General features: G+C 36.8%; 1 protein-coding gene across 3 annotated transcripts in view; it reads left to right on the top strand.

Annotated features, from left to right (window-relative positions):
* Positions 1–1341: 1341 nt before the first annotated feature.
* Positions 1342–21121, top strand: part of LOC129269252 (multidrug resistance-associated protein 1-like) — a 59643-nt gene continuing 39863 nt past the window's right edge. For 2 of the 3 annotated variants that reach the window (XR_010294852.1, XM_064105530.1), the window contains exons 1-9: positions 1342–1812; positions 9841–10014; positions 10979–11107; positions 11792–11929; positions 12583–12705; positions 13783–13844; positions 16017–16139; positions 17387–17722; positions 18205–18382. Coding sequence is in view for 2 of the 3 variants with exons in the window: in XM_064105530.1 (XP_063961600.1) it covers positions 1768–1812; positions 9841–10014; positions 10979–11107; positions 11792–11929; positions 12583–12705; positions 13783–13844; positions 16017–16139; positions 17387–17722; positions 18205–18382 (1308 nt within the window). In the remaining variant the exon portion in view is untranslated. Of the gene's footprint in view, positions 1813–9840; positions 10015–10978; positions 11108–11574; positions 11588–11791; positions 11930–12582; positions 12706–13782; positions 13845–16016; positions 16140–17386; positions 17723–18204; positions 18383–21121 lie in introns of those variants that run through there. The other variant, XM_064105531.1, reaches the window with a different exon arrangement.

Below are 21121 nucleotides of genomic sequence, written 5' to 3'. Positions count from 1 at the left end.
TAATTAAACGCCTTTGAATCATTGAAGCATGTTAATTGGTCATGAACATAATGAAAAAGTTGATAAAAGATCAGTTTCAGTTACCAAAATGAAACAATACTTGCCTATGATATTTGAAAATCGTATTTTTTGTTTTCAATAAATGTTCATTGAACCGTGAAACGATGAATATTGTTGAAGATACTCTTCCCAAAAATAAATGTCATCATATTCTATCATTTTTATTGATGAAAATGTGTAAAAAATCCAATTATAGCAAATTTGGACTTGTGTTTATTCAACCGTGAAATTTAGCCCAAAAAATTGTATCGTCTTTTAGAAAGTACCTTTTACAAGCCTTTTGACTCTTTTTCATGATGAGAATGTGGAATCAGTTCCAATAAAATGGAATCAAAGTCATGATTTTGGGCTTGTGACTTTTGAAAAGTGACATTTTTGCCTTCTGACGGTGCTCACTGAAGCATGGCGTAAAATACGTCCATAACATTTACTCAGAGGGTAGCTCATAACATATTACCTACACACTCGTGTAAAAATATATCAAAAACTCGCATTGGTTCGGAAATTATTGATTTTTGTTCAAGGGGGGACTTACTTTTTTTTGTTGTGTATATATATATATGGGGGTGGGTGGCCTTTATGGGGGTGGGTGCCCTTTGCATATATATATATATATATATAAAAACCAATGGAATACTCGATTGTGCCCCCTCACCTTCGAGGAAAGATTTCAGCCCATGCAGCACCCCCACTGAAAAAATCGTTCCCAGGGCCCTGCAGCAATATTAAATTGAAAAAAATTGAATTGGTTAATTGGATCGAACAAAAATCTTTTGCCTTCCTGTTGTGTAGCTCAGTTGGTAGAGCGGGGGTTTCATTCGGTGACCCGGGCCTGGGACCCGGGTTCGATTCCCAAGTCGTGCGCTAGTGCCCTTTGGTAAGGCATTTATCCTCATTACCAGGTCCCTCGGAGAGGACCTTAAGCCGTTGGTCCCCTAGTTGCTTGCCCACAGGCATTCGTGCTTTCTTAGCAGTCAGGTAAAAAAACCTTGGTATGTCTGTCTGTCTGTAATTAGGCTCATGGCACCTTTTTTTAAAAAGACAAGTCCACACCTAGTTTCCAAGAATCCCAGAATGCAAACAGCATTCCAATTAATTTCGATACAGGACAAAAGAGCACTGTCGATTGAATGCCTTGCTCACTGGCATAGGTGCCGTTGCCAGGGATCGAACCGCGGACTTTCAAATGTCTAGTCGGCGCCTTGACCACTCGGCCACGGCACCTCCACGCCTCCTTTTGACCCGACTCTGATCTGTTAGCGCGCCATCTACCGGTACGGTACGATTAACGTCAATTTGATGTTACAAAACAAAACCTGCCGTCTGCATGCTCGGGCTGCCCAAATATCGAATCTATGGGCATTACTTTTTTCTGAGAATGAATAAGTTCATATTTGAATCCATTACACAAGTGTTGTTGGCACGGCTCTAGGAACTCACGTTTGCTCAGGAAATTAAGTGAATCTACAATTTTGCGAAGGTCGCAATCGATCATCGTCATCGAAGCCTGCGCGCTGCGGTGACTTCGTCGAGCTCGAAAATTCGTGACGCTCCCCCCCAGACCAGTGGCTTAGTTTTCATCATTAAAGTGGCCGCTGCATGCTGCGCATGTATGATGTAATCGGCTGAGCTGAGCTGGCTGGACTCTGGAATAGCTTGGAATTGGGCTGACTGCTGGCCTTGTCGAATATCCATCATCGATGCAAAATGGCAGATGACACTCTGTTCGAATTCTGTGGATCTGCATTTTGGGTAAGTTTCAATGACGTTTAAAGTAAACTTCCAACATGTTCAAATTACAACAACATGCAAAAGTCAAACTCAAAACTCAAAATGGCCAGGGTCAATCCACGTCAAATCAACCAAGGCAATGGCAATGCTTGTCAACCGACCCTCTTCGATTTTCTTTAATCTCGCACCAAATGTTGCCCCAAATGTTTGACGGAAAAATCTGAAATATTTTGCCCAAAACCCAAGGTCAAGGTGACTGTTGCTAAGTAAGATAGCAACCAATGCGCACTCCAGCTCCAAGAAATTATTGTAAATAAAATTGCCTACATGTAGGCCTACTTAAAGTTAAACTTAATGTTAAATGACACATACTATTACTATGCTTTTCTACACTTTTCAAATTGTGATAACTCAAACTTTTCAAAGATGAATAGAGAGAGTTACTTAATCAGTCAAATCAGCCACTAAACATTCCGGTAGCAAAATTTCTCAAGTAACACTTGAAAATATTGGTAAATGTCTATCAAAACACAGAAATTGGTCCCTCTCCTCGATGGAACGGGAGGTGATCCGTGACCTTGAACTTGGCATCTTTCGAAAAAAATCCAACTTTGAGGGCGCCCTAGGAAATCAATCTTTGTAGATACAAATCACGTAAATGTTTGTGATTGTATTTATTTTTACACCTTCATACGCCTATAAATGCCTATGATATGAAGGTTCAAAACATTGGTTAATACAACGATTACAAGGTGAAAAATTTAAGGTTTCTTGCCAGACTGATCTCGTGTAGATCCCTTGATCCGTTTGTCAACGAAGCAAATACAATAAAAATAGGTCTGACCCTTGAACCACTTCGTTATCATCATCATCATCTGCTGTAATCTTCAAAGGGCTCTGCAGCCTATCACGAAGATGAACTTAAACTTGGACGCACGTTATGAGGAGGAGTGAGGGATATTTTCAAGGTGATTTTGCAGAAGCTTTTGGAAGCTGTCAAGCGAGACTGCATTATGATGTACCTTCGAGTAGCGATGTTACAAAATGCCGTTTTGAAGAACAATTTATCTAAATTATCATTTAACAAATACTAAGATTTAATACGTGATTATGAATAATTGTTATTATCATAATAATTATTTATAATCATGTGTTAAATTTTGGTATTTGAGACCAAAGCTTTTGGTCTACAAAAATCCATGCTTGGCTGTTCTTCTTCACTCACACGTATTGCGAGGTTAGTATTAGTATACTAACCTCGCACCACGAACCGCGTTTGGCAGTGGATTTCTAACTAGTGGGTCGCGCGTGCTGGGATCTCACTTCTTGGGTCCACAACACACGACTTCTATGGCTTGATTTTTCTGTACGCGGCGGCATGTAATGAACCCTTGGGTGGTTCTTCTTCAAAGGCATGTTTTCTCTGAAAAGATTAATTTTCTCGAATGAGATCTTTAAACTTGCTCAAAGTTTGCAGATCTGTCTCTGTGGACTTACAATGTACATGTATAGGAATGTTTTTTTTTTATAATGTTCACAATATGTTCATTTTCCCGAATACCTTTTTTTCTGGATATGTTATGAAATTTACATGTAAGCGCCATTTTTAGCTTTTAAAATGCATATTAGCTCAGTGAAAGTAAAAAGAAAAGTTACAAAGAAAAAGAGAAGTTCAGAATACAGATCTATGTTATTGCAACTTTGTAGATGTCTTTAAATATTGCCCCAGGCTATCGGGGCGTGGTCTGTCCTGCTGTAGCCTACATGTAGGTCAATACTCAATAGGTCAGGAATTTCTGGTCACGGGTGGGGTCTGGATTGGTAAGTCGGATGTGAAATGAACTCGACTGATCAGTAATTGCTGCTGTTGTGACTTTCTTTATAAATCTGACAGTTATGAATGATGATGGAAACATTCTTTTTTTTTTGCCTCTCTTTAAAAATGTGTGACTCTTTTTCACTGGTTAGCTGGCTCCATTATGTCAAGTTGTAGTCATAATCCTGGGTACTGTTTCATAAAAACTTCTTGTAATAATAACAAAGGCACGATTTACAAATTTACTATCCAATAACCATGTAGCTTGAATGATTTCAGAACCGTAGCTTTTAATCTGTTACAAATTTGTTAATTTTATGAAACAGGCCCTTGGGATCTACTAATTTTAATCCTCTTTCCATGAAAGTTAACAACAATAGTCGTTATTGTTTTTGTCTCACCTGCATAGCAGAGTGAGACTATAGGCGCCGCTTTTCCGACGGCGGCGGCGTCAACACCAAATCTTAACCTGAGGTTAAGTTTTTGAAATGACAGCATAACTTAGAAAGTATATGGACCTAGTTCATGAAACTTGGCCATAAGGTTAATCAAGTATTACTGAACGTCCTGCCTGAGTTTCATGTCACATGACCAAGGTCAAAAGGTCATTTAGGGTCAATGAACTTAGACCATGTTGGGGGAATCAACATCAAAATCTTAACCTAAGGTTAAGTTTTTGAAATGTCATCATAACTTAGAAAACATATGGACCTAGTTCATGAAACTTATACATAAGATTAATCAAGTATCGCTGAACATCCTGCATGAGTTTCACGTCACATGACCAAGGTCAAAGGTCATTTAGGGTCAATGAACTTTGGCCGAATTGGGGGTATCTGTTGAATTACCATCATAACTTTGAAAGTTTATGGATCTGATTCATGAAACTTGGACATAAGACTAATCAAGTATCACTGAACATCCTGTGCGAGTTTCAGGTCACATGATCAAGGTCAAAGGTCATTTAAGGTCAATGAACTTTGGCCAAATTGGGCTATTTGTTGAATTACAGCCATAAATTTGAAAGTGTGTTGGTCTAGTTCATAAAACTTGGACATAAGAGTAATCAAGTATCACTGAACATCCTGTGTACATTTTAGGTCACATGACCAAGGTCAAAGGTCAATGAACTTTGGCCATAATGGGGGTATCTGTTGAATTACCATCATAACTTTGAAAGTTGATGGATCTGACTCTTGAAACTTGGACATACATGTAAGACTAATCAAGTATCACCGAACATCCTGTGTGAGTTTCAGGTCACATGATCAAGGTCAAAGGTCATGTAAGGTCAAAGAACTTTGGCCACGTTGGGGGTATTTGTTGAATTGCCATCATATCTCTATAAGTGTATTGGTCTAGTTCATAACACGTGGAAATAAGAGTAACCAAGTATCACTGAACATCTTGTGCGAGTTATAGTAGTTTTCAAAATCAGCACTGCTGCTATATTGAATCGCGTGATGCAGGTGAGACGGCCAGAGGCATTCCACTTGTTAAACTTTACACTTACATGTAGTTCTGAACAAATATGTCCTCTTGTTGTGATGCAATTATCGGACCGGAGGTCAAGTTTCTTGAACTGCACATACCAGAGGATGTTATTTTAGCCAATCAAATGCAACATGTATCTTTTCAGTGTCACTGAGATTTGAGAAGAAGTGCAATGATGACATCATTCAAAGGTTTTCAATAGTATACAAATAATGCATGCAGCCGAGTGCGTTAGTGGAAATGCAGAGCACGCGAGGTTTCTTTAGATAGGTGCCGCACTGTGCACGAGCCGCTGGCGGCGAGTGCCCAGCGTGCACCATCTGAAGAAACCGAGCTTTCTCTGCATTTACTTTTACGCACGACAGAGCAAGTGCATTATTTGTTTTATAAAATAGCAACACAGAAACAAATCCTTGAAAAGTTACAGTACAGTTTTGTTGGACTTCTACCGCACTGGTTTGCTTGAGCGTGCAATGTCAATTTTCGTTGCGCACCTTTTGCACTGCCGTGCAGTGCACCAAAAAAGTTGGGTGTCATGTGACACGTATTGGCCAATTGCGATGCTTGAAATAATACACCTATTTTATAATGGCATTTACTTGACTGGAGTTGATTTTATTGCATTACAAACATATAACATAGATACATGTACATTCTACACTCTCAATAAGATAAATAAATTCATTTCAAAATCCCATCTTTTCATTTTTGAATACAATATTATTAGATATTGATATTCAGTAACTTAAGAAAATAACAATTTTCAAGTAGCATTGATCACTCTACATTATGTAATTTAGAAAAATGTTTTAAATACTAAGCAGTAGGCGGTAGGCCTACAGTATCTCGAGCTATAAATGTTGCACAACCAGGCCATATGTGTAATGATTTAAGGTCGCAGATGTTTACGTTTTGGTTTTGTAATATAATGACCTCATTGACCATTCAATACTCGATCTTGAATTGTTTCCTAATGACTTCCTTATTTCAATATGAATGGGAAATTACTGGTTATTGTTCACCAAAAGTGTATGTGCATGTGAACTTGTCGCTGATTTTACATCACTTTGCTATGACCTGTTCCATAAATGTTGACGGTTGATGTCAAGAACAATGCCTTTAATAGGGTTTGGATAATTTTCTGTTAAATGTTACACAATTTGTTAATTGTAGAACTACATGTAGAGGAAGTATGATAACCTTTATACATATTTGTAAACTCCATTGTGCATGTATGATGAACTCTGTTGTTCATGTACTTTTTATAATGGTACGTAGCCTACACCTTCACTACTTGGAAAAAGGCAATTTGAATACAAGTACTTGTACTTGACTGCACAAATATTCAGGTCATTATCCATTGTACAGGTGTGAGGCGCATAACCATTTAACCATGCAACATTCACATGGAACAGTATTTTTGGCATTAGTGCATTTTCTGCTATAACGTTTGGTATTATTTGATCATTCAAATTATTGGAAAGCCAGAAAGAAATACATGTAAGATAAATGTGACATAAAAAGTTTTTTTTTAATAGAATTTGGAAAACCTGTTATTGGGTTAACTTTTGATAACAAACTTCTCTTAGAACAGTTTGTTACACAAAAATGTCGGGCAGCTTCATTTGCTCTGCATAAAATTGGCAAAATTTGTGATTTTATTGACCAAAAAACAATAGAACGTCTAGTCCATGCATTTGTTATGTGTCACTTTCATTTCTGCAATAGTCTACTCATTCACTTACCCAATCGCCAAATTTAAAGACTCTAAATTATCCAGAATTCTGCAACTCGACTCGTTACTCGTACAAAGAAACGTGATCACATACATGTATATCCCCTGTCTTACAGCATTTACATGTGTACATTGGTTACCGGTCCAGTTTCAAATCCAATTTAAGATTTTGTTATTAGTATATCAATATTTCTATGGACTTGCTCCTTCATACTTTATGATTTAGTCACTGTGTATAAGCAAGCCAACACGTAATTTACGTTCACAAAGCATGAATTTATTAGTCGTACCTCAAATATCAACAAAATCTTACATGTACATGTATGGCGAACATTCATTTGTTCATGCAGCCCCTGTTTTATGGAACAAACTTCCAAATTTCCTGAAAAAGATTGATTCAGTCAACAATTCAAAACAGGTCTTAAAACAATAACATACTTATATAAAAATTGTTCCTAGCTTCAACAAAATGAACTTATCAACATGTATTTGTTGTGTTATGCGCTATACAAAAACTGACCTTTATTTTTCTCTTTTTCATCAGTTTCACTACAGTTTTCTGTTGTTGATAATATTGGAGTAAAGTAGACTGACATGTACTGTAAACTTCAAATATCAATGCTGGAAAAGTTTAAAGCATTCATGTACATGTACATGATTATATAATTTGCGTCATGTGCACAGTTAGCACAGTGTACACCAGGTTATTTCTTATGTGTAATCACACATCGGCTGTGTTTGATCTGATTTATTGTTCACTGATAATATTTGCACACAAGAATGGGTGAAGATATTGACACTATTTACACAGTTAACTGATTGTTTACACATCATACAAAGATGAATGCTGCATGTTTACATATGATCATTAACCTCCAATGGACAAGAAATGCTTCTTAGATAAGAGATAATCTGTACTGTTTAACTTCTGTAAATTCACTATTCTCTGGTAAATAATTTTTTGTACAGGGTACACAAGCATGAATGTCACTTTGAATGAAAATGTACAATCAGTGAAGTGTTTCCCACTTCACTGATTGTACAGTTTAGGCTTAAGTACTGGACAGAATCGCTTGTTTTCATGTTTGTCGCAGCAAATAAAACTGATCCTGCCGCTCGTTCATGTACATGTACAATGTAGTTCCAGGGATTAAAGAGCCGGGGGGGGGGTGGATTTCAGATCACGGGCCAGGGGAATGCAGATTAAAATCGTACGTTAGTCTAATGGAGGTGTCTGGAAGGACTCGGGGATTTACAAAAAAGTGCAATCAGAGATCTTAAATGTATGTACATGTACATGTAGGCCTCTTTATGATATCATGTAAGTTCATAAGTTCATTTTATTTGTCTTCCAACTTTGAGTATGAATACATGACAAACATACTGTACAAGTACTGTATGTATGAAACAATAAGCAGAGTACATGATAAAACATACAGGTACATGTATATACATAAAACAGAGTATGCAGAAAACATTGTTTTTAAATACATTATACAGCTTAAGACAGAAAAGAAATAATTTTAAACGAAGACGAGGAGACCTAAGTGAAGCAATGCTTGTAAATTGAGGTTCCTCATTACGAATTCAAAGAACATTGGATAAACAACACAGAAATGGCAATATAATATAATATAACTAAAGAGAGAGGCGGGAGAGAAGAGGGACACATTTATGTACAAAAAGGACAAAAAAGGGGACATGAGGACAGAGACCAGCCAGGCCCGGGAAAGGGGGGGGGGTGAAACGTATTGATAATTTAGCATTAACTGATAAATAAACATGAAAAATAGGCTTTATGAATCACTTCCATGCATAGATACTCAGTAAATAAGATTTCGATTTTCATTTAAACACTGTAGAACTGACAGCATGTGTAATGTCAGGGTGAAGTGCATTCCAAAACCTGGGTCCAGTGCAAACTAGAGTGCCCAAAGTGAACTTTGTTCTTGCACAAGATATATGAAGAGTGGAAGATTGTCTAGTATTGTAATTGTGTACTTGACTATTTTTCTTAAATATCATGTACATTAGGGCAACTTAGCAATATCAATAACATTTCTCTCGTTGTCATTTGTCGATAATACCCGTTGTATGTAATGTAGGGACAGAGTGATTTTCTGCAATTTCACAGAATTCACTGAAACGGCCCTTTGAAAGTGGCTTTTCAAACGGAAAATTTCGTAAAACATATTTTTTTGAAACTGCACCTCAGCAACAGAAATTACTCCAAATCTCAACAAAATACGAATACAAAATAGTAGCCACAAAGACTTTGCTACATACCGAAGTGGGGGTGAGATCGTGACAATCCAAACATCGTGACTGCACTCGATTCCATTCGATCGAATCAAAAACATCATAAGCGCAAAAGCTCAATTTTAACAAAGTACCAACTAGTGTAGAAGGCAGCTAGCACACAGCCGTGTGTTGCTGCCCTCTACGTTTGAAGATGTACAGCACGATATCAAAATTGCGGATAGGTGAAAGACGTTGACTGCTCAGAACGATGTAAAAAAAACCCAAAAATTATTGATAAAACTTCATCCAACCATAAAATAATGCTAATAATGTGAAAGATGAGGATGTATTATGCTAAAAATGTTTGTTAAAAAATGTTATGTAGTCATTTACATCCGATGAACGTGGATTTTAAAGCGTTCTTGGTACAGTGGCAGACACAAATTTTGACTAACGCGAGTATGTGACATCGCTATAATGCATAAAAAATGCGTATTGATTATGTCGTCTCGATAGTTTTCGATATCGGTAAGATATTTTTAGCATGATATCGACAGAGAATTTTCTCAACGATAACAGCCCTAGCCTAATGTACATGTAGATGTACTGTAGACCATATCAAGACATGAATACGCATCATACATGTTGTAGTAATCCATTGTATTTGTATCAATTGACCCAGTGACACGAGTTGAAATTGTGCCTGATGTTATAAATATCATTAGATATGACACCATGTTTTCTCTTGTTGGATCAATTCCAGGACCCATCGTTAGTGAACTCATCAGTACCTGATGTAACACCATGTTTTCAAGAGACAGTATTATCATGGATACCTCCTGCTTTCCTTTTGGGTGTTGCACCTTTCTATCTTCTCTTCCTGAAGCACAATGACAAAGGCTTCATCCATATCTCAAAACTTCACAAGGCTAAGTTGGTAAGATCAAACTTATTTTTTTTAATTTGGTTGTAAAATAAATATTAAAATTAATCAAATTTTTTTTAATTTTTTTTTACTGAATAAATGGCTTTTAAATGCATATTGTTTGAATTCATGTTTAGTGTTGACCTTTTGAAGTTGGTATTGCAACAATTTTTTTAAAATCAGCATTACATTAAACTTGATACACAGGTCCTTGGGTCTGTTTCATAAAGCTTTTTGTAAGTTGAGAGCAACTTTAAGAACGACTGGTGATCCTTTCTTCGCTAAATTAAAACCATTACCAATGAATTTACCATTTACCACAATTGAAAGGATCAGCAGTGATTCTTAAAGTCGCTCTTAAGTTACAAACAGCTTTGTGAAACACCCACCTGGGATGATCACTAATATGTGTTGAGCTATTGATAGTGGATTCTGATCATCCTTTTGTAAATGGTATGGCGATAGGAAAGGCAACCTTGATTCTGCTTCCAACACCAACACCAGCACTCCAGCAGGAAGGTCAATCTTGTAATCACCCAGTGTATTGAATTGTTCAATATGTAAATTCGAATTCATTATTAATTCTCACGTTTCTTATCTTGAAATTTATGTATAATTTTGTAAGTATGAGAGGATTTGTGGTGGAAGATAATTTACAATTTTTTTAGCTGGTGGTATTTTCTTAAAATATGCATGGATTTGTTTTTTTGTTTTTTTAAACAATAAGTGCACACCTAGTTTCCAATAGCATTTCCATTTATTTGAAAGCAGGATAAAAGAGCATTGTAGATTAAATGCCTTGCTCACGGGCATAGGTGCCGTGGCCGGGGATCGAACCCCAGACTTTCCATGTATAGCCAGGTGCCTTAGACCACTCAGCCACGGCACCTCCACTTGGATTTGTCAATTTCAATTTTGTGTGTAAAGAGAAGCCGACAACTCCCTTTAATTTGTAATTCTCTCTCTACTTGAATAGTGTCTTGGGTTGCTGCTCATCCTACTACCTGTATTAGATCTCTGCAAAGGAATAGCAGACATGGCGCAGAGTGATGGAGGATTGCCAGCAGTATACGTAGTCACACCATCAATATTAGCAATAACAATGGTGAGTTCACTCTCAGATAAACCGTACAAACAGCATAATATACATAGTCATGCCATCAATGTTAGCAATAACAACAATGAGTTCACACTCAGATGAAATTTGCTGCAGTATACATACATGTACATGTAGTCACACCAGCAATATTAGCAATAACAGTGGTGAGTTCACACTCAAATGAAGCTTACAAACAGCAAAATACATAGTCACACCAGCAATATTACATGTAACAATAATAATGACTAGTTCACACTCAGATGAAGCGTACATACAGCAGTATACATAGTCACACCAGCAATATTAGCAACAATAATAGAGAGAAAAAATTCACACTCAGATGAAGCGTGCATATACTTGTACAGAGTCCCACCAGCTATATTACATGTAGCAATGACAATGATAAGTTCACAATGGAATGAAGCATACATGTACATACACTGTATGGCCATGAAAGTCCCGCCTAAAATATTAGCAATAACAATGGTGAGTTCACACCTAGATATATACCTCAGGGATGTGTCACATTTCTGCATTATAATGCCATCCATATCATTAGCTGTAACAATGGTGAGTTCAAACGCGTATGAAGCTTGTGTTCATGTCTGATCTTCAAGAATAGTATCCTCCTACATGTATAATCCTCATTTTATTCTTTCATGACCAAATTTTTGTTTGTTTGTATTACAGGTTGTAGCCCTGATCCTCATCCATATAGAGAGAAGGAAAGGTCTTCAGTCATCCGGTGTGCTCTTTATATTTTATCTTATCAGTATTATATGTGCAGTGGCAGAGTTTCACTCAAAGGCAATTAATGCACAATATCAAGTAAGTTTATAAAGCTCAACTACAGTTTTGTAAGACCTCAACATTTATGAACACAGTTTATGATCAACAGGAATTTATACTTTGCCCCCCTCCTATTATATATATTTATCTATAAATATGGAATTTTCAATTTATTCTGTTCATGTATCTGAAGTATTTGTTTATCTCTAAACATGTTCACGTTTCCATTGCTTAATGAATTCTATTACAAATAATAGTTCATTGCTATCAAATATAAACTATTTAAAGTCATGCATACACTGAGCATTTCCCAACTACAAACTACATTGTATGTAAATAGCAAGTTTACTTCCAGTTTAATTGTGCATGTAATTTTCTGGGATTACTGTGATATCTTTATGGCAATACTATGCATTTTTTCATGCAAACGATATGAAATGAAAAGAATGTAGTATAACTTTGAATTCAGAATGAAAAAAGATTTGCATTTCAGAATCTTTAATTTAATTTTCAGTAAAAGAAAGCACATTTTTTGTGTATGAAATGGCTCACTTTCCATAATTTTCATATTTTGTTCATCAATTCTAAATGGCATCCATGATAATTCTTTTTCAATATAATCCAGTGAGAAAAGTTTTTTTTTCTTTCAGAAAATTTAATAACAGAAATGTTTGTGTTATCTTTTTTTGCAGGGTTCACAGGATGCATTCCGATATGTGACCTTTTACCTTTACTTCTTTCTCCTGATTGGTCAGTTAGTTCTTGTTGCCTTTGCAGATGAAATGCCATATTACTCGCCAGATATTGCCGATATTGTAAGTTTATTGAGTCAAATTATATGCTAAAAATCAAGACAAATATTTCCTTGTATGGCAAATGTCTGCTCATCGATATAATAGTCTTCCTTTTTGTACGTCTGACCCGATTGGTTCCTATTTTTACTTCATTTTGCAAACTACTCAAGCAGTATATTTTTGGAGCATTACAACCTTTCATGTTTGCTAAAAACAGTGACAAATTAGTTTAAGAAGGTCTCAAATATAGGGGATAGGATATACATGTAATACTTTATTAAATTGCCCTAATTGTAAATTTTGTAATTTGATATATTTTTTGCTTCCTTACATTTATTTTACTTTTACATTTTCATATTACACCAGGGTTGTTGCCTTCTAAAATAGACACCCTCTTTGTGGTTCCCCTGGGCCCTCTTTCATATAACTTGTTTAAAAAAAAATTGGCAATAACAGTTTGAAAATACTGAAATCATTTGATTTTGCTGATAATGAACGTGTTATAGTATAACAGGACCCTGTTGAGGTGAAACAGAACAGACTTTGTATTCAGAAACATTATGGATAAATCATGTTTCATACATAAATATTAGTATAGATGAATCAAAAGGTTATTCTCATCTTGAAGTACTACAAGGATTAGCTGATTTTGAATGCCAGACGTAAGATCATCAATGCACCTGATCAAATAATCAAAAGACTGTTGTATGCTACACGACATAGATTTTGCTGCAGCATAGTCAATATTTGTACTTTGAATTTTCCATTCAAATCCATACCTCATAAACTTGCTGTGATTTTCCCATTCATGTAATGACAAATTTTCATTATATTGAAGTTGGATTTTTGGGGAACTATTTTTATCAAATCATTTTTCCTATGAAATAACATGCAGGTTGAATGCATGCATGGCATTGCAGAGCTGAGATCACATGCTACGATATGATGTGCAGTCAAGTGGTTAATGTTTGGCACTTTACTTGTCATGAAATAGATATACTGGGGGGGAAATCTGCAATTTCATTTTAAAAATAATAAAGAAAAGCCATTTATGTTTTGCTTGTGAATTTGTTCATCTTCTCATTTGTTGTTACACAGAATCCTTGCCCAGAAGCTAGAGCTTCATTCTTGTCTGTTGTCACATTCTGGTGGTTTACAAGGTAAGGAAGATAAAGGGTCACTGAGGTCAAAGGTCACCACTGATCTTGACATTTTATTAATTTCACTTTACTTTTGCCCGTAAATGTGTGGAGCTGTATCTTATATTAACTGGACACTTCAATGCAATCATATCAAACACATTTTCTTGAAATTCATCAGGGGCCTGTTTCATAAAGGACTTGCAGCTGTTGTAACTTTGCCATTATGGCAACTACCATCGTAACCTTGATTCTGATTGGCTGCTGAGCCCTGTTACCATGGTAGTTGCCATAATGGCAAAGTTCAGGGATGCCACTTTTCCGTATTTATACGGAATTCCGGCTTTTTTCCTGCTATCTGTCTTATTTCCGTATTTCCGACTTTTCCTGTTTTCTGTGTATTAAAAAAAACGGAAAGTCCTCCTTTTTTCCCCCCTATCTCTCCCGATTGCGATGCATGTCGATCAACCGAGTGAGAGATATTTCTCCAAGATATTTGCTTTTATACAGTACATAATTTATTAACGCGCGCACTGCCTACTAACGTTCATTGAGTTATGCTTTTATCAAGGCTTTCTGATTAGAATTATCGATATCCTGGCCAATCAATGCGAGCGACAAGTTCCGAACGCACACACACATAGACAAGCGCAAAGCAGCGGCACGAATCGCGGTATAATAGCGACTGGTAAATGCGACTGTAAAGATGATGACGTCATCCAAGATGGCAACTTACGATGACCCACGAAGGAATCGAGGATGACTAAGTTTTGATCATCATTTGAAAGGAATTAGCGGTAACTGCGGTCTAAGGTACGATGTTTATGAATTTCATATATTTTCTCGTAAGTTTGGATGTAATTATTTTTTCATAATGTGACATTTCATGTACCAAAAACGATCCGAAAATCGGGTTTCCGCCGAATGTTAGATCTAACGTTACTGCTGCATGCTGATACGGAACCCAGGGAGCTCCGGCCCGGAAAGCGGGCCGGAGCTCCTTGGGTTACGTACGTATCAGCTAGCCCAGGGAGCTCCGGCCCGCTTTGCGGGCTGGAGCTCCTGGGTTAGCTGATACGTTGTCTTAATGTACGGGCCAACAACTCTTCAGTCTATGTATTGGTGAGTGGAGCCAACGCGGTTCAGCTGAACAACCAAAATACAGAGACTGAAGCTTTTGGTCTAGCGTTCTATGAGAAACACACAACTAACTACCGTCAGTTCTTCAAACCTAATTGACTTCAAAGTCATCGATCACAACAAGGTAAGAAGCCACTTGGTCCTCCCCCCTCCCCTAAATTTGAGGTGGGGGCGGACCCCTCCCCCCTCCATTTTTTTTTTTTTTTTTTTTTTTTTTTTTTTTTTTTTTGCTTGTCCAATTTTTTACCTGTGACATGTGTCCATCCCAAAATTAAAGGTGGACCCCTAAATTTTTTTTTTCTTGGACACTGTCCCGGCCCGCGATGAGTTTCAGTATTTTTGGAGGACACCTAGTGGCATCCCTGAAAGTTACAACAGTTGCAAGTCCTTTATGAAACGGGCCCCCGATCTCCTCTATAAATAAACAATACTTACAGAAATAATAAAGATGTAAAATTTTGCTGAGATCATTTGTCTTTAAGATATCAGCTTCTAATGGCACCTCTCTCACATATGTGCAATATATGGACTTAAAAATGGCATTCATTACAAAGGTATGTTTTCTGTGGGAAAAGTTGGAAAACTTACAAAATCAACAATCTGCTATTTGGACAAACATTTTTATTTTGAGAAAACAAAACCATATTTTTGAGAGAACAGAGACATTAAAAACAGGTTTTGTCTTATATTTCATGATTTCATATCATAAAAGCATAAACTACACGATTTTCATTTGGATGGATTAAAAAAATTCTGTCTTTTCACTGCTACTGAAGTTAAATTTGAGTGATTATTATATATATGGTTGCAACATGTTACCTGGCATCTGTCAGCCTTCTATGAGATAAATGATGGATCGGTTGTAGATGTATGGGTTTGGAATTTGGGCTATTGATTTTTTTTAATCATTATTTTTGGTATGTTTAATTGCAACCTTTTTTCAGCAGGTCACAGATGAAGAAAACTATTTTGATAAAAAATATCTCCTCTGTATGGGAAAGATTTCCAAGACAATGTGTACCTGTACATCTTGTTTGATTTTAATTTCTACAGTATGGTAATCAGAGGATATAAGAAGAGTTTGGAGAGAGTGGATCTGTGGTCACTTCTCAGCAGAGATAAAGCTTGTACAGTCGTCCCAGAATTTGAAAGAAGTTGGATACAGGAGGTCCACAGGTGGGTACATTTAGTGGCGTATCTGGGGGAATACAAGTGCCTGGGGGTAAGGGTTGATATTGATAATAATAATAACAAACAACACATCATTTATTATGTGCGGAGGAATGGGAGAGGAATTACAGATAAAATGATTGCTTACATGTATGTGGGTATATGAACAGAACAGATCAAATTACATTCAACAAAAGGAAGAAGAAAATAGATGGGTTTTAAATACTTTTGAAATGATTCAAGTGATTTTGCTGATTGGATCCTCAGTGGAAGAGCATTCCAAAGAGATGGAAGTTAAAGAGGCAAGGCCTTTTCTCCTAGGTATCTTTTCAAACTGTAAATCATTTCTTAAATACTGCAAGTATCATAATTAGAATTAGATTGAAAATAAATTGATGAAATTGAAGTGACTGTTTCAAGAACTAATCTAAATAATATTGATCTCCTTTTTCAAATATTTGCTGAGATGTTTATTATTGAATAATATTTCCTGTAGTTGATACAATATTAGATTCTCAGAAACTATATTAAAATGCATGTAGATTCTAATGGTTCCAATGCCTACCGCAACTACCAGTGATTATGATAATAAATAACAATAATAATACTCACTTTTTATTTAGGGCAAATTACGGTTATTAAGTCTCTTAGTGCTCTTAAAAGGTAGTATGAGAAAGAAAGAGAGAGAGAGAGAGAAAGAAAACGAGAAACAATCACATTGAACCTATAAAATACATCATTATACACGTACATAACCTAAATGCATCATTATACATATTTGAGACTGAATTTTGAGAATTTGGAACTACATAATGCATCAATATTAGGAAAATTTGAATTTATCTTTGGAAAAGGTAACACTTTATCATATATTTAAAAAGATCAAGAGAAGAACATTCTTATCGGGAAGTTTATGCCATAGTTCAGGGACTGAATATTGAAATGCTCTTTGCCCATATGAAACTTTATTTACATTTTAGGGGGATGAATATTTTTCTGTTACTTGAATGTAGTTGCCTAGCAGGGTGATGTCTATTGATTATGTGCTTTATTGCAACTTAGTAAGTAACTGTATCTACTGTTCAAGATTATGACCAGGGCCCTGTATCACAAAAGCCTGCTATCAGTCACAATTAAGGCATTAGCCAATCAAGATCATTGTTGCATGAACATCTTGTTCCAATCACCATTGTTTCGACAAAATGTACCATCACCACGGACCTATGTGTTTTCTTTCTTGCATTATCTCCCAGGGCAAACCGTTTCAAGCACGGAGCATTATCCCATGCCTCATTAAATCATCCCAATGATGGTCAGAAGTACGCTATGACTGAACTAGACCAAGACGGGAAATCCCCCAATGGTACCCATACCAGAGTGTATCGTCCACCATCTGACGCAGCATCAAAGGACAACATAGACGGTTATACCCGGGCTGTGGCTGTGCCACAGGTTGAGTTCATAGATAGCAGCAGTAAAGCATCATTGTTTAGAGCTGTCGCCATGAGTAACGGAGAGAAGTTCCTAGTCGCTGTGCTCCTCAAATTCATTCATGATTGTTTGATCTTTATCAACCCACAGATACTGAGGTATGTACATGCAGGATTACCTTGTCTTATTAGATTTAAAGAATGTTTTAAGTACCAGTACACTTGCTCCCCAGGGAGTGGAGAAGTTCCTAGTCACCAAGCTTCTCAAATTCATCCATTTGCTGTTAGTCAACCCTCAGGTCTGTACTCGTAGAATAACTTTGTCTTTGATATAAGATGTGAATAACGTGCATAATCTTGGTTACCAATGGGTGGGTAAAGTGCATATTCTGCATTGTCTTGGGTTGTTTGGGCTGATAATAAATCTGTTAATTAAAAAAATTGATAGAAATTCACTCGGGTGTTGCAGATACCACACGTGCTACATTCTCAGAGAATGATATTTTACTTTTATGGACAATGTAGATCATTAATTTAGTTCAACAATACTGAAGTTAAGTTCAACATTACTGTATTAAGTATGCTCTTTAAAAATAGTGTTAATTTATATTTCATTTATAATTTTTTTTTTTGTAAAATAGATTATTAATCAACTTCACAGAGGATGACAGTATATGGCAATGGAGAGGTTTCTTCTACGCAGGATCAATGCTTATGATATCAATGTTCAACTCATGTGTATTACATCAGTATTTTCATCGCTGCTTCATCGTGGGGATGCATCTCAGATCCTCCATCATTGGTGTGGTTTATAGAAAGGTAATCATACTTCTATGGTTTCAAGATATATTTCACTTCTTGGGTGTGTTTTCATAAAGAGTTACGAGTGACTAGGTGTCAGACTTAAAATCCCAAATGTGTGCAGTATAAAAGGTATCGCCCCTTTGGTCATTTCATGCAAAGAGGATGTGCGCTGATGTGTAGTTTTTGTTTTGTAGTAATCTTTATTATTCATTCACTTCAAATGAAATTCATACATACATAATATAGAAAACATTATTCAAAATAATATAACAAATTAATTGCGGCTGTAACTACACAAATCAAGTGACATTGTAGACAATTGAAAAAATAAACATAGCAGATAAATTGTATCAGGACAGAGACATAATCCAGAATCATACAAAAATAACATTTCGAATGACTACTGTATGCAGCTAAAGCAATTAAAAAAATATGACATAACATAACAGCTACGCCAGCTGAATGAATGTATTAATATGCATTTTCCTGGCCCACGAGTCCCCCCTCCATAATCAGACACCGATGCTGGACAAACTAAGACACGTTAACAACAACAAACAGGAGAAATAGACAGGAAAAAAACCACAAAAGAAACCACCATACACATAAAGGAGAGAGAGAGAGAGTGAGAGTGAGAGAAAGAAAAATAAAACCAAACAAACAAAAGACAGAAACAAAAAGTAAGCAGTAATTAATGAGATTGTGTGTTTAATATCATGTACACATTGACACTAAGCATTACTTTATGTCACACTGATATGTAAATCTTTGTGAAGCACCCCTAGGTCATCAGATTGAATAAAGGAAGATGTTGCCTCAAAGAGATGAGAAATCATTATCATTATTTATATGCCTAGTTAAAATAACTTACAAGAACTTGAAAACTTTAGTGTTCAATCCCTATCGATGCATCTCCAACACCAGCTGTAACACTTAAAAAGAAGTAGCACTTACGCTTACAGGCCAGTAATCAATGATGGCTTAAAAATTTCGAGAATTTCATCCTTCTAGACTGAGTTTGAGAACTCAACGTTGCCACATTACATTCCACATGTGTAACTCTGCTTCCAATTTTCTAGGCTCTGAAATGTCGTCTTCATACTACTCGACTTCTTCTGGCGTTACCTTGTTCTTCAGAAAGTAGGTTGGTACTAGCTGAAGCACCAACAGAGCTTGCTCTTGCAGTGGTGAAAATCTTTTGTTCAGTTCCATCAGTACATGGTCAAGGCATTGGATGAGAACTGTCTTTTTGTAGTAGTCTTTTGGGTCTCTGCTTTCTGGTTTATCATGGCGAGTTTGGGGTTCTGAAAGCTTTGGCATACTTTCTTTTGCACCAACCTTCTGTGCCAAGTCTACAACTTCCCTATACTATTCCTCATAAAATTTATCAACATCTTCCCGTACCTCTTGAAGAGAAATTTTGACAACAGACAATTGTTCTAACACCCCTGTGATATCTTAAGACACTCTGAAGTCCTTTACTATAAGTGGTCTCAGGTATGAAATCACCTTGCTCGTTGAGGTGATCTTCACTATGTGCCCGAACGACAAGCCTCTGTACAACAGACTTTCAGCTTCAGACCTTGCTTCTCTGTTGAAGGATGGTGACTGTGAAATATCCGTTAGACTTATGGTTACTTCAGGAAGAAAATCCAGATGTGTTTCAAATGCATCATAGCGCTCAAACCATCGCGTCCGGCACAGTCGAGAAGTACGTTGCTCTCCGGATTTCATTCAATATTGACGATCGCACCATGTCACTGCAAATGGTGATCATTTCGTTTTGAGTCACACTTAATATGTATGATGCTGTCTTTGCATACTTCTGCAGGTGGTTCTTTAGCACTTCATCTCCTCCTGCGCGAAGGAGTAACATCTCAAAATTGATCTTCGGATCACTCTGATTGACTTCACTGTCTCGATGTCCCCTAAATGCCAGTCCTTGACGGGCAAGTGTTACTACCACCTCGTATATGGACTTCAAGACTTGACAATTCTGTTGCATTGTTGCTGAAACATTCAGGTTGATTTGGTTCTCTATTGACAGATGTCTCCCCTTCATCACTGATACAAAGCTGTACCATTGTTCATTTGGTCATTTGGTCCGATCTCATTGTTTACTGTAGAAATAAGCTCGAAATCTGGTCTTTGCATCCTTCCATGACTTGAATCCGGCCGAGACAAGATAGCCCCGTCCTGCACTACCTGGAAAAAATACACAGTATTTAGAGTAACATGCGTTTTCGATGGAACTGTAACATAGGCCTGGAAACTGTCTTAGCCAAGCTACCTGAAACCGTCTCCTGTAGCCACCTTATCTGGGCAGATTTACGTCTGTAAACACGTGCTGGTCCATCTTCTTCTTGATTGTCTAGAACTGGGTCTTCTGAGGTGCGGGCTCGTTTACAATTGGTCCTTCAGGTTCCTTTGGGCCAACACTGACGTAATGCGTTTCTCCAATTTGTCCAAAAAGGGTCGGTCGATCTTTCGGGTGTCCATCGTACTCAATCTTCGTAATGCACTCACCATCAGTATCTGAAGGTCTAAGATGTGATGATATGGATGTCCCTTAAACAGACATGGTATGGCTTATGTGGAACTTGAATTTTTCCTACATCCCATGGTCCAAAATCCAAGATGACAACTCTAGCGAAATTATTAGAAGATTAAAAAAGAAAGGACAAAGAGGAAAGACGAGATTAAGAAAGTGGAAAACAAAAAACGAAACAAAGAATTACATCAAATAATATGTTC

The sequence above is a fragment of the Lytechinus pictus genome, chromosome 10 (assembly GCF_037042905.1).
Source record: "Lytechinus pictus isolate F3 Inbred chromosome 10, Lp3.0, whole genome shotgun sequence".
In the NCBI taxonomy this organism is placed as follows: Eukaryota; Metazoa; Echinodermata; class Echinoidea; order Temnopleuroida; family Toxopneustidae; genus Lytechinus; species Lytechinus pictus.
This window is presented reverse-complemented; position numbering and strand designations above follow the sequence as displayed.